General features: G+C 38.8%; 1 protein-coding gene across 2 annotated transcripts in view; it reads right to left on the bottom strand.

Moving 5' to 3' along the window:
- ERO1A (endoplasmic reticulum oxidoreductase 1 alpha) overlaps nucleotides 1-14,602 on the bottom strand; it is a 48,907-nt gene that overhangs the window by 20,520 nt on the left and 13,785 nt on the right. For both annotated transcript variants that reach the window (XM_066343036.1, XM_066343037.1), the window contains exons 4-7: nucleotides 9,526-9,564; nucleotides 5,922-5,998; nucleotides 5,358-5,431; nucleotides 31-151 (exon numbers count right to left, since the gene is read on the bottom strand). In XM_066343036.1, coding sequence (XP_066199133.1) covers nucleotides 31-151; nucleotides 5,358-5,431; nucleotides 5,922-5,998; nucleotides 9,526-9,564 — 311 coding nt within the window. The remainder of the gene's footprint in view (nucleotides 1-30; nucleotides 152-5,357; nucleotides 5,432-5,921; nucleotides 5,999-9,525; nucleotides 9,565-14,602) is intronic.

Here is a 14,602-nt window from a genome sequence, read left to right as displayed (position 1 = left end):
CAAAAATTTCTAAATGGAAATGATACATACTTAAAACAGTTTTCTTCATAGATGACATTCCATATCTTCCAAGCATCTGGTCCCTTGTAACCCGTGTAGCGCTCAGGATTAAGGAGCAAATCTACATACTCAGCATCAGGAGACTGTATGTCTATAAAATAAAATGTTTTACTAAGCCTTTGTTTCTTTCAGTTACCTTTTAAAAGCCTGCATACAAGACTGTATTCCATTGATTCTAAGGCATCACAAATGTATCAATCCCGCAGGGATTTGAAACCAACTTTTCAGGAGAAAGATAAGAGGGAAAAGAGAAAAGAACCCAGCTGCATTAAATGTACACACTGTTGCAGAAGCATCCTGCTTTTAGAATGGTACAAAATAGGTGTAGGTGAATTTTAGAATCAAAGGAACGTGGTAATTCAATTCTCATGAACTATCCAGACAAAGACTATACTATACATTTCTTCCCACATGAACCACCATAGTTTATCAGCAACTAAGGTAAATAAAATGCTAGGACCATATACCATTTGTTAACAAATACTTCCTTCTGACATGAGTGTCATCAGTATCCACTACAGAGTTGTCCCAGAAGTATAATCCTAAACATGCAAAAAGTTAAACGCAGGATGGCATTTGTGTCAGTATCTTTATTATATGCGGCTTAAGTGTCTGTTTGTCACCAATAGCTTATTGGTTGCTTGCGTAACTGTACTAGCCAATGGGGTGAAGTTGCCACGGCATTCAAATAGTCCCGCCTTCTGGCATGCCACCTCACAAATTGAGGTTAAAGATTGGAGCAATTATTATGCTGTTAAGAAATCTTAACACCAGAAGGGGTCTTTGCAATGGTACAAGACTAGAGGTTCTCCAATTGAAAAATAATGTCATAATAGCTAAGTCTTTGGCTCCTCTAAAGGTGAAATACATGTCATTCCAAGAATTGATTTGGCTCCATCTCAAACAGGGTTGCCGTTTCAATTGAGATGTAGACAATTTCCTGTAAAACTTGCCTTGCTATGACCATCAATAAGACTCAGGGCCAAACGCTTAAGCGTGTTGGCATTTTTTTTACCTGAGCCTGCATTTGGACACGGTCAACTTTATGTTGCCTGTTCAAGAGTTCCTGAAAGAACGGACGTAAAATTAAAAATGATGGTCCTCTGCAAGGCGAGCTTAAAAATGATGGAAAGATCTACACAAGAAATGTTGTGTACAAAGAGATCTTTGACATGTGAATTAACATTTTATTATTTAAATCACCTTTATTTATTGAGCTAGGGGTGGCTCTTAAGAAATGTACTGCCAGTGGTTTCCTTCATTGCACTCTACTTTAAGCAATTAAGCAAGTAGAAGGGGGAAACCCCGTGGGGCAGTAAGCAAAGGGGCGTCCTCGCCGCCTGCCCTGGGTAATTCAGTTTGAATTAGCAGACACCTTTGCACAAATCATTTTAATTACAATTTATAATATCTAGAACAGCGGTCATTTCGTATGACCGCCGGGCTTTCTAGTCATTTATAAAAGGGAAAACTGGAAGCAACCTAAATGCCCAATAGAGCAGAGCATGGGTTCTGTAGCAAGAGTGTCTGGGTCAGAATCCAGAACTATTAGGTCAATTCTCTATGCTTTGTGCCATCATTTCTAAGACAGGGATAATACTCATGGCGTTACTGTGAGATATGTTATATACGTGCACAGTACTTAGGACAATGGTAAGGGAATAACAGATATTAGCCAGTGGTCTTGGTGTTACAATGTATCTTAGACCGTTTTAGAGTCAAAATTATTAAGTACAAATGCTATCTGATAAAATGAAAAGATAAACAATATAGAGAAGTCAATTACAGATATATATAAAAAACATACAAAAATTGGGAGGATATTGCTTTCTCATGTCCTATAAATTTGTATATATAACTTCAAAACCAATTAAAAAAAAGGTCCTCCAGTGGCTTAGGGAAATTTGTTAATAGCACAGTAATACCTTACTCATCTAGAAAGCTTAACAATATGAACCAACAAAGAATGAAGAAGTGGACAAAAACAGCCTCGCTGCAGCCAAAATATATGACAAAAACCTGAGCAGAAAGGTGCTAATAAGAGAGTCCATCAAGCTTTCAATAGTATTTACCTCTTACTAAAAAAACAAAGACAAAAACAAAAATAAAACTTAGCTTGGTTATTTTTAATCCCAGTTCACAGTATATGGAGGCATAAATTAAGGGGACACAGTGACAGCATCTAGAAATAACTGAGAGTCTAATGCAGGAGTAATGCACAAGACAGCAAATTATAATAAATTCATGGATAACTGTGATTCTTAAAATATATAAATAGTGCTCAGCATTTATAACTTTAAGACAGAAACTAACCACCAAGAAATGATTAAATTTTTATAATCTGCCTAATTGGATATAAACATTAGTTGCCTCATAAAATCACTTATGATAGATAAATACTTCATGTCTCTCAACCTTTTTTTTGTTGTTGTTACTATATTTTGTCAGAAGATAAAAGCTCAAATTCCTAATTTGGATTTATAAAATACCTTCTATAGTGTACCTACCATTTACATACATTATTTATTTCTTATAAAGCTTTCCTTTTTTAAATGACATTTATACTCCTTTAACAGAATAACAAATACAAATTGTCAAATGATTCACCCAAGATAACAGAACCCCACCAAAGAAGTGAATTATTTTTAGTGCTTGCCACACAAACATAAGCATGTAGTCTCAAAGGATACTTTTTAAATAGAAGCTAAGATATTACCATTTTTTTCTTTTAACAATGCAGGTCTTAAAAAAAGACAGTGCTGCGTGTCATGAGTTTAATTTTATCTAAACAGCAATATTTAGGCCAAAGTATTCTTGTGGCAAAGCTGGCAAAGCTAGGGGATTGGGAGAGCATTTATCCGTTTCCTTTACTAGTCTAAATCTTGGGACATCCACACTCCTTTGCCAGCACCCACGAAGCCAAATGTGCTTTGGAATTCAGAATTTTTCAGTTTTAGAAAATACAGTACATGCATCATATATTGAATATTACTCCAGCAGGAATTGGGCCAGCAAGCTTTGATCAAACACATAAATATTTCTGCCATAAAATACATGAATATTCACACAATGAATCTATGCTAACTTAGGGGGAAATATTCACTTGTTCAAAGTTTTCAGAATTTGGAAATAAGAATAAAGGAATATATATATATAAAATCTGCCAATACATGGTCATGTTTTATATTAAGGAAATCATACATTTTGTTTTATTTTTTCCAAAAAAAAGTCACAAAATTAAAAATAAGTAATTTCTCTTTTTCTTCCTCTTTTTTTTTTGGGGGGGGGGGTGGGAGAAAGGATTGCAGACTTCATCTTTTACCTGTAATTAAAATAATCTGTATCACTCTTTTCACTAATTTTTTAAACTATCATTAATCTGCTCTAAAGGAGTCACAGAAGATTACCAAAATTCAGTTGATTTGCTATTGGTTAGCCAATTAAAATGCTAAACAATTCAACTTCAGAAAAGGGAGAAAAGAACAGGAGAATCCATAAATCTTGATCAAAGAGGTATACTTGTTCCTAGAGCTCCTATGGTTAACAGCACCAGTCCTCTGGCTTAGTTTTAGATATAGCAGATACAACTCATGGGTCATTATTCTCTTTCCCAAAAGTAACATGGACCATCATAAGGAAAATATGTAACAATCCAATGCCAGTAAAACAGAAGCAGGTTTTTGCAATCTCTACGTTTTAGCTATTTATGCAAAATGCCTGTATATATTACAAAAACTTTATACACATATAAATATACATACACATATATAAATTTATATATAAATATAGGTATGTTTATATATCAGTATAAGTATATATTACTACAGAATTCAAGAGGTAAATTTTTTTTAAACTGAGTTTTCTTTTTAAACGTTTTTATATATAAAACAAAATTTACCTTTTTTTTTTTTCTGTATTTTTCTGAAGCCGGAAACGGGGAGAGACAGACAGACTCCCGCATGCTCCCGACCGGGATCCACCCGGCACGCCCACCAGGGGGCGACGCTCTGCCCACCAGGGGGCGATGCTCTGCCCCTGGGGGGGGGGTCTCTCTGTTGCGACCAGAGCCACTCTAGCGCCTGGGGCAGAGGCGGAGGAGCCATCCCCAGCGCCCGGGCCATCTTTGCTCCAGTGGAGCCTCGGCTGTGGGAGGGGAAGAGAGAGACAGAGAGGAAGGAGAGGGGGAGGGGTGGAGAAGCAGATGGGCGCTTCTCCTGTGTGCCCTGGCCGGGAATCGAACCTGGGACTTCTGCACGCCAGGCTGACGCTCTACCACTTAGCCAACCGGCCAGGGCCCAAAATTTACCATTTAAAAAATGTTTAAGTGTACAACTCAGTGGTATTACATTCACAATGCTGTACAATCAACACCACTGTTTCCACACTATTCAATGACCACTGCAGAAACTCTATAACCATTAAACAATAATCCCCCATTCTCCCTTCCCTCTAATCTACTTTCTGTCTCTACCAATTTACCTATTCTAGATCTTTCACACACATAGAATCACATGATACTTGTCCTTTTCTGTCAGGGTTATTTCATTTAGCATTATGTTCTGAAGATTAATCCACACTGTGGCATGTATCAGAACTTCATTTCTTTTAATGGCTAAATAGTGTTCCATTGTATGTATATACTACACTTTGTTCATCCATTCATCCATTCATTGGAAACTTGGGGTTTTTCCACTTTTTGACTATTGTGAATAGTGCTGCTATAAACACTAGTGTAAAATATCTGTTTCCTTGCCCTGGCTGGTTGGCTCAGTGCCGGGTTCGATTCTCGGCCAGGGCACACAGGAGAGGTGCCCATCTGCTTCTCCACCCCTCCCCCTCTCCTTCCTCTCCGTCTCTCTCTTCCCCTCCCGCAGCCGAGGCTCCATTGGAGCGGAGATGGCCCAGGAGCTGGGGATGGTTCCTTGGCCTCTGCCCCAGGCGCTAGAATGGCTCTGGTCACAACAGAGCGACGCCCCGGATGGGCAGAGCATCGCCCCCTGGTGGGCGTGCCAGGTGGATCCCGGTAGGGCGCATGCGGGAGTCTCTCTGACTGCCTCCCCATTTCCAGCTGCAGAAAAATACAAAAAAAAAACCAAAAAAAAATGTTTCCTTGTATTCAACTTTTTTAGGTGTATGCTTAGGAGCCGAATTGTTAGGTCATCTGGTAACTCTATGTTTAGCTTTTTGAGGAAATGCCAAACTACTAGAAACTCAGTTTTTAAAAGCATTTTTAAAGAATTATTGTTTTCTTTAAAATACAATTTTAAACAAAATGTATAATATAAAAAATGTTATACCATCAGCTTCACAGAAGTTGTCTGAAGAATCATCATGCTTGGTCCACTGAAGAACAGCCTTCTGTGTCTCCTCACTTCAAACAAAGATAATAGTGTTACTCTTTTTTATTAAATTTTTTTTTAGATTTTATTTATTAATTTTAGAGAGGAGAGACAGAGAGAGAAGGAGAGAGGTGAGAGAGATAGAAGGAGGGGAGGAGAAGGAAGCATCAACTCTCATATGTGCCTTGACCAGGCAAGCCCAGGGTTTCTAACCAGCAACTCAGTGTTCCAGGTCAACGCCTTATCCACTGCGCCACCACAGGTCAGGCCTTTTTCAAGTTAACATTTCACATTAAAAAAAAAAAATGGCCCTGGCCAGTTAACTCATTTGGTTGGAGCACTGTCCTGATGCACTGGGGTTCCTGGTTCAATCCCTGGTCAGGGCACACACAAGAATCAACCAATGAATTTATAAGTAAGTGGAACAACAAATCAATGTCTCTCGCTCGCTCTCTTAAATCAATAAATGAATCAATTTTTTTAAAAAAAACAAAATACTGCTGCCAGAAAAAAAAATCAGACCTCAGAGATTCATCCACAGCTCCAAGTCGTTCAGCTTGTTCACACTCCTCGATCAAATTATTGGCTTCTTCAGAATACTGGAATGAAAATGGGCATCAAAGAATACAACTTACTGCATTTCCAAGTTATACGAAGTTCTTTTATACCTGGCACCATCTTCATAACTTTAAAAAAAAATTATTTAAGCCCTCACATTCCTCCTGAAACTAAAAAAAATAAGTAAAGGCTTTGCCTCTTGTTTTTCCTGGAGAACACATTTACTATTATGGTCACACACACACAAAAAGGTAAATTATAGTTCTGATAATTCATCACCAAAATCTTCACTAAAAAATTCGTTGATGCCTGACCAGGCAGTGGAGCAGTGGACAGAGTATGGGACTGGGATGCGGAGGACCCAGGTTCAAAACCCCGAGGTCGCTGGCTTGAGCACGGACTCATCCAGCTTGAACACGGGCTCACCACCTTGAGTGCCGGGTCGCTGGCTTGAGCATGGGATCCCAGGCATGACCCCATGGTCACTGGCTTGAAGACCAAGGTTGCTGGCTTGAGCCCAAAATCATTGGTTTAACAAGGGGTCACTAGCTCTGCTGTAGTCCCCGGTTCAAGGCACAAATGAGAAAGCAATCTATGAATTAAGGAGCCGCAATGAAGAATTGATGTTTCTCTCTTCCTTCCTGTCTGTCTGTCCCTATCTGTCCCTCTCTCTGACTCTTTCTCTGTCTCTGTCAAAAAAAAAAAAAATCTTTGATGAATAAGAAGTCACTAGGCAAGGAGCTATGAGGCAATGTTCCACTTTTCTGATGATCTAATTTTGGTAAGCATTAGTTTTCTCTTCCATAAAAAAGTAGTTGAACTAGATCTTATGTGTCTAAGGTTCCTCTCAACTCTAAATGTCATGATTCTTTCTAACAATGCTCCGAAGCCTGTCAAATTTAATAAACTGTATTCTTTAGGTGTTTAAAATATAATCTTTAACAACCACATTTCTTCTTGATGTCAAAGTCACTTTATATATATATTCTGCTCAGCGTGTATGTGGTATAAGGGAAGACAGAATGGATCATAAGATTTCACAATGCACCAGTCATCACCACCGTACAGCTGAAAGACAACATCAAAAGCTGGAGACCACCCTTTCGATCACTCAACAAATATATACTGAGTGCTTATAATAGCAATATTGTTAGGATGATTAGACAAATGACTGTCTAGACTACGATACTTGAAATTAAAAGAGAACACTAAAATAGTTGAAGTGATATAATTTTTTGAAATATTTACTTACTAAATTACAACTTATTTTCTTACATTGATTGACTTATAAGATAGCTTATTTCAAAAGTTATCTTCAAAATCAAATTTTTTTATATGTAAGTATTAAAGGGTGTGATATAGTCTACCAACTATCAAATGGGTCAGAAAATAATAAGAATATGTATATAGAAAAAGCATGATAAAACAAATGAAGCAAAATATTACAAAAAAAGTCTATATGAAGAGCATATAAAATATCTTTATACTACTCTTGTAACTCTTCTACAAGTTTTTCAACTTACTTCAAAATAAGTAAAAAATACATATCAAAAAAATGAAGAAAACTTTTTCAAAAAATAACATATACCTACGTATATTAATATACCACCGTATATTAAAGCAAATGTTTTAACTTTATTATTGTAATTATCTGAACATCAAAATACAAGTTAAAATAATTTCTTAGTTTCTATTTAATAATTTAACCAGCTTCATTAAGTCATATCTGTCTTGTACTATGTAATTGTCATTTTTCTGAAGAAAAATCTTTTTTGTGTTTTTTTAATTTTCATGAAATTTCTTATGATCTTCAAAGTTAATTTTTATGGTTAATCAATTTGAAATCATCAATACCTTCAAATGACTCTTCTACAAATGCCTGCCTAGTACACCTCAAAAAGAGCTTCTCAAAAACAAGGAAAGTCTGAGAAACTGTTACAACAAAGAGGAACCCAAAGAGACATAACTCCTAAATGTAACCTGCTATCCTGGATGGGATCCTGAAACATAAAAAGGGCATCAGGTAGAAAACCAAGGAAATCTGAACAGAAGTATGGACATTAGTAATAATGTATCGATACCAGTTCATTAATTGGAATAAATGTACCACACTAATGTAAGACGTTAATCATAGAGTAAACTAGGTGTGGAGCATATGGGAACTCTGTGCTATCATCACAATTCTTCTTAAATCTAAAAGTATTACAAGGCCCTGGCCGGTTGGCTCAGCGGTAGAGCGTCGGCCTAGCGTGCGGAGGACCCGGGTTCGATTCCCGGCCAGGGCACACAGGAGAAGCGCCCATTTGCTTCTCCACCCCTCCGCCGCACTTTCCTCTCTGTCTCTCTCTTCCCCTCCCACAGCCGAGGCTCCATTGGAGCAAAGATGGCCCGGGCGCTGGGGATGGCTCTGTGGCCTCTGCCCCAGGCGCTAGAGTGGCTCTGGTCGCAATATGGCGACGCCCAGGATGGGCAGAGCATCGCCCCCTGGTGGGCAGAGCGTTGCCCCATGGTGGGCGTGCCGGGTGGATCCCGGTCGGGCGCATGCGGGAGTCTGTCTGACTGTCTCTCCCCGTTTCCAGCTTCAGAAAAATGAAAATAAATAAATAAATAAATAAAATTTAAAAAAAGTATTATAAAATTTATTTCAAATGAGAGAGAGACGTAAGAGACAGAAACCAAATGCAACGTGTGGAATATATGTGAATCCTGTTTCAAAAAAACTATTAAGGTCCTTATAAAACAACTAGAGAAATCTGAAGCCTGGCTGTGGTTATATTTTTTAAAGTATCTTTTTTGTCTTAGAGATGTATATAAAGTATTTGAAAACAGAATGACTTATTTGAGTTTGGCTTTACAGTGCTTGGGAGAAGGCAGCAGGAAGCACAGATGAAACGAGACAGACCACTCATTCACAACTGCCGAAGCTGTGCGACAGGAACGTGTTATGTTTTTTCCCCTCTTCTTTCATTTTTCTTTCATGCTTTGCATAATAAAGGTCTGAACAAAAGAAATGGAGCCATTGATACAAATAACTCTCAAGGGGTTTCATTGTAAAGGGGAGAAGAGAAGTTGTGTAGGAGCTGGAGGGAGAGATGAATTTTTCGTGTTAAGATGCTAGACACATTAATATAGGCCCTGGCCGGTTGACTCAGTGGTAGAGTGTCGGCCTGGCGTGCAGGAGTCCCGGGTTCGATTCCCGGCCAGGGCACACAGGAGAAGCGCCCATCTGCTTCTCCACCCCTCCCCCTCTCCTTCCTCTCTGTCTCTCTCTTCCCCTCCCACAGCCAAGGCTCCATTGGAGCAAAGCTGGCCCGGGCACTGAGGATGACTCTATGGCCTCTGCCTCAGGTGCTAGAATGGCTCTGGTTGCAACAGAGCAACGCCCCAGATGGGCAGAGCATCGCCCTCTGTTGGGCATGCCAGGTGGATCCCGGTAGGGTGCATGCGGGAGTCTGTCTGACTGCCTCCTGGTTTCCAACTTCAGAAAAATACAAAAAATTTTAAAAAAAAGATGCTAGACACATTAATACACACACACACACACACACACGCACACACACACACACACCTTGTAGCTCGCAGATTTAATTCCAGCAGGAACTTCATCCTGAAAAAGAAAAAAATGTTTTATATGACATGCTATTGAAAAGTATTTTAAATTTCTATGATTTATGAGAAAAATTCATGAAACAAATTATTAAAGTTAACATTTTTTAACTGAGAACAGTTAAAAAATTCAACAAATTATTCTATGGATTACTGACACATATTACAGCATGGAAATGTAAAAATAGTCACTTAGCTATTATAATTCCTTTTGATGCTTAAATTGTTCACATTTGGCCACTAGGGGGCCCTCTAATGCTTACCTGATATTTGCACCTGTGTCCTTTTGATATCACCACAGTAATCTTTAACAGCATTTTTTGTTTTCTGTTATGACAAGATAATACAAGCTCATCTTGTATATTTCTTGTTCCAGTCTTGGAATCTAGCATTTTCTAAGAAGCCTTAGTTTTTTTCAGAGGAAAATGGCACCAGCTGTTAGTCAAGCACTGGCTACTTACGAACTACAGGACCTATCTGCCTATCATCCAAGTGATGCTGTGAGTATAGATAGGGACGGATGTGGGAGAACTCTGTAAACTGTGGGCCCGATGCTAAGTACATTCCTGAATTAGATTATGTCTACCCAAAGGCAAGGACCCACATAGAGACATCCACTTTATCAGGTACCCTTTCAGATTTTGAACTAGGTGAACATATATTCTTTTTCCATGGCCAGATATTTAGATGTTTCCTCATTTTTTCATATAATAAACCCTGCAAAATTCATTGACTAATTTCAGCAGAACTGACATATTTACAAAATTCAGTACTACTTTACAGTCTTTTTTGAACATTTCTTTATTTTAGTAAGTGAAATTCCTAGTAGAGTTGCTAAGTCCAAGAATTTGTACCTTTTTTTAAACAGATTTTATTATTTTTTAAAATTTATTTATTGATTTTAGCCAGAGAGGAGGGGAGAGAGAGAGAGAGAGAGAGAGAGAGAGAGAGAGAGAGAGAGATACAGGAATATTGATCTGTTCCTGTAAGTGCCCTGACCGGGGATCAAACCGGCAACCTCTGTGCTTCAGGCTGAACCAATGGAGCTATCTGGCCAGGGCTGTACCGTTCTTTTATTTTTTATTTTTTCAGAGAGAGAGAGGGATAGACAGGGACAGACAGACAGGAACAGAGAGAGAGATGAGAAGCATCAATCATTAGTTTTTCATTGCGCATTGCAACACCTTAGTTGTTCATTGATTGCTTTCTCATATATGCCTTGACCGTGGGCCTTCAGCAGACCAAGTAACCCCTTGCTGGAGCCAGCGACCTTGGGCTCAAGCTGGTGAGACTTGCTCAAACCAGATGAGCCCGCGCTCAATCTGGCGACCTCGGGGTCTCGAACCTGGGTCCTCTGCATCCCAGTCCAATGCTCTATCCACTGTGCCACCGCCTGGTCAGGCCCATTCTTTTTAATTTTTTTTTAATTTTTTTTTTGAGACAGAGAGAGAGAGAGAGAGAGAAAGGGACAGAGAGACAAGAAGGAGAGAGATGAGAAGCATCAACTCATAGTTGTGGCACCTTAGTTGTTCATTGATTGCTTTCTCATATGTCTTGACCTGGGGGCTCCAGTCAAGCCAGTAACCTCTTGCTCAAGCCAGCGACCTTGGGCTTCAAGCCAGTGACCATGGGGTCATGTCTATGATCCCACACTCATGGTGGTGAGCCCGCACTCAAGCCGGCATCCTCGGGGTGTTGAAACCTGAGTCCACTGTGCCACCGCCTGGTCAGGAAGATTTGTATTGATACATTTGCTGAATTAATTTCCAAAACTACTTCATCACCAGAGTCCTCATTTTTTTTTTAATAGGGACAGAGAGAGAGTCAGAGAGAGGGATAGACAGGGACAGACAGACAGGAACAGAGAGAGATGAGAAGCATCAATCATCAGTTTTTCGTTGCGAGACCTTAGTTGTTCATTGATTGCTTTCTCATATGTGCCTTGACCACGGGCAGGCCTTCAGCAGACTGAGTAACCCCTTGCTCGAGCCAGCGACCTTGGGTCCAAGCTGGTGAGCCTTGCTCAAACCAGATGAGCCCGCACTCAAGCTGGCGACCTCGAGGTCTCGAACTGGGTCCTCTGCATCCCAGTCCGATGCTTTATCCACTGCGCCACCGCCTGGTCAGGCTAGAGTCCTCATTTCTTAATGCCAGACTAACACTGGCTATTGTTAATCTTTCTCACGTTGGCCAATTAATAATGGAAGTGAAAGAATGTTGTTTTGATTCATTGTAAAGGGAACAACTGGTGTTTCAGCTTATAGAGAGATTCCAGCCTCTCTGGGCAGATCATCAGCCATATTCAAATATTCTCTGGGATCTGCAGTGCCAGTAAAAGGATATGGATTTTAAAGACCACATGAGAAAGAGAATTTCAATTTTTATTATTTTTCTATTTCCTGCTGGATTCCACAGTACAACCTGAACCAAATTTAAAAATGAACCAAAAAAGGAAATCGGTGTTGACAAAAAGGAAACTGGTTTTGGTTCCCTGACTAGCCCAAAAAGGTATTAACAAAACAGCAGCAGACCGTGTGAAGTAGTGAGTTAAACTGTATTTAACCTTGTACGTGTTTGATTAAGAAAGAATTAAGTGTTTTAGGTGTGATGGCTGCTCTGTGTTCATCATGTAATATCCTTTTTTTTAAAGATGCAGACTGAAGTAAAATAGATATCAAAATATCAGTAATGTACAATATAATACTAGTTATGAAAGCTGATTATTTAGGCTGAAGCAAGTATTTCAAAGTATTTGAAATGATCTATAATCACGCTTTGGTTCTGACAGACTGCCCTAGCTAGGAACTATTGCTGGAACTGAGCCCCGACTTGGCCTAAGAGTAACATAAATCAGTGGTCCCCAACCTTTTTGGGGCCACGGACCAGTTTGATGTCAGAAAATATTTTCACGGACCGGCCTTTAGGGTGAGACAGATAAATGAATCACGTGATCGAGACAAGCGTCAAGAGTGAGTCTTAGACGGATGTAACAGAGGGAATCTGGTCATTTTTTAAAAATAAAACACCGTTCAGACTTAAATATAACTAAAACGGAAATAATGCAAGTTATTTATTCTTTCTCTGCGGACCAGTACCAAATGGCCCACGGACCAGTACCAGTCCACGGCCCGGGGGTTGGGGACCACTGACAAAGATGGCTCATTTCCTCACTGTCACTGAGAGTGAATGGTGTTTCTCATGCCTCCCTCATCTCTGCTCCCTTCCCCTCTGCTCCCAAAGTGTGTACGCATTCAGTACTTCTGTTATTGGGCTATCACACTGTACTGAAATTGTCAGTTAGTGTTTGTCTCCCTACTAAACCAAAGCTCCTTAGGATAAAAGTTCATCCTATACGTCCAGGTTGTGGCACAGAGTAGACCCTCAAAAAATATTCACGACTGGTTCTGGCCGGTTAGCTGGGTCAGTTAGAGCATCATCCAAAATCAAAATTGAGGGTTCAATCCCCAGTCAGGGCACAAATGGAAAGCAAACAATGAACGCACAACTAAGTGGAACAAGTGAGTGCTTATTTCTCTCTCTCTCTCCCTCCCCCACCCTTTCCTCTCTCTGTCTCTCTAAAATCAATAAATCAATAAAAAAGTACTAATATAAAATTAAAATATTCATTACTGAGCCAAATTACATTCATTTGCTGATATTCCTTTATACCATTTTCTTCTCAATCTCCTCATCTTCCTCCCCACTCTCTTCAATATTGCCAATTATCTTTCTAAAATCTTGAGTCTAATTATGGTACTTGTCATATATATATATATGTATCATACACACACACACATATATATACACACACATACACATATACATCTATATGTACAATTATAAACTAGTAATATCTTTAGGTGGATAAACAACATCTAATTATCTTTTAAGGAAAAAACCTTCTCTCCTTCTCTCCATTGTGAAACCAGTTCAAGAAAAAAACTAACTACTGGCATGAAAGGCGCCGTGTCCCATTCTGTCTCAGTTTCTCAGTACAAATTGCTAACTTTCACCAGATTTGTTTTTAGCATTTCTATGTGTTCAAGTCCAGTAATAAATTTCTATCTTTAAGCAATTCCAGCAACTAAATGGAGCATTTCTTAAATGCTAAAATTGGTTGTTGCTTCTAGATTTCACAGTAAAACTGGTTTCATCCTCAGTCTGTCGCCCTGGGAATCAATCAGCTATCACTGGATGCTAATGACCTCCCGGTTTCCTGCCCCCTCCCGTCTGCTCAAGGGGGCACCGCCCAGTTCTGTCCTTCATTAACAATCACCAGAAATAACTTCTATTTTAAAATGGGTCAAATTTGTAATAATTGAAAAACTATTTACTTGTTCTGACCAATGTTAATAATAGCCCATTTAGTAAGGAAGTTCAGCATAAAAAATATGCCACTTAATGTACAATAAAATGCCTTTATTAAGTTTATGCCATATTTTTAGCACTTTTAATAAGTCATATAAATTGGTTGTTATAGAACAGTCATGGGAATGTCAAGTACAGCATAGGGAGTACAGTCAATAATATTCTAATAACTATGTATAGTGTCAAGTTATAGAATGTCTAATCACTGGGGTGGACACCAGAAATAAATAACGTATGTCAATTGTAATTGAAAAGTAAAAATTATTTAAAAAGAAAAAATAACACATACAAATAAATTATTGGTAAATTTGATTTTCCCATATGTTTTTCTATTACCAAATATAAATAAATGCTAAACTTATGAAGTAAAATGAAACATTTAAGTTGATAGCACTTTAATGATAAACTCATGCTTTAATCATAGTAACACAAGGTGTTTCATGTTAATCCTTGAATTTTTAAAAACTGTACCTTTGAGTATTACTATAACTAAAACCATGCTTCTCATTCATTTAATGATAAAATACCCATATATAATCTCTTTTATTTTTTTCAGAGAGAGAGAGAGAGGAAGGGAGAGAGATGAGAAGCATCAACTCGTAGTTGCATCGCTTTAGTTGTTCAATGATAGCTTCTCATATGTGCCTTGATTGGGGGGCGGGTCCTACAGA

The sequence above is a fragment of the Saccopteryx leptura genome, chromosome 6 (assembly GCF_036850995.1).
Source record: "Saccopteryx leptura isolate mSacLep1 chromosome 6, mSacLep1_pri_phased_curated, whole genome shotgun sequence".
In the NCBI taxonomy this organism is placed as follows: domain Eukaryota; kingdom Metazoa; phylum Chordata; class Mammalia; order Chiroptera; family Emballonuridae; genus Saccopteryx; species Saccopteryx leptura.
The sequence above is the reverse complement of the archived record's forward strand: the minus strand, read 5'-3'. Positions and strand labels throughout refer to the sequence as shown.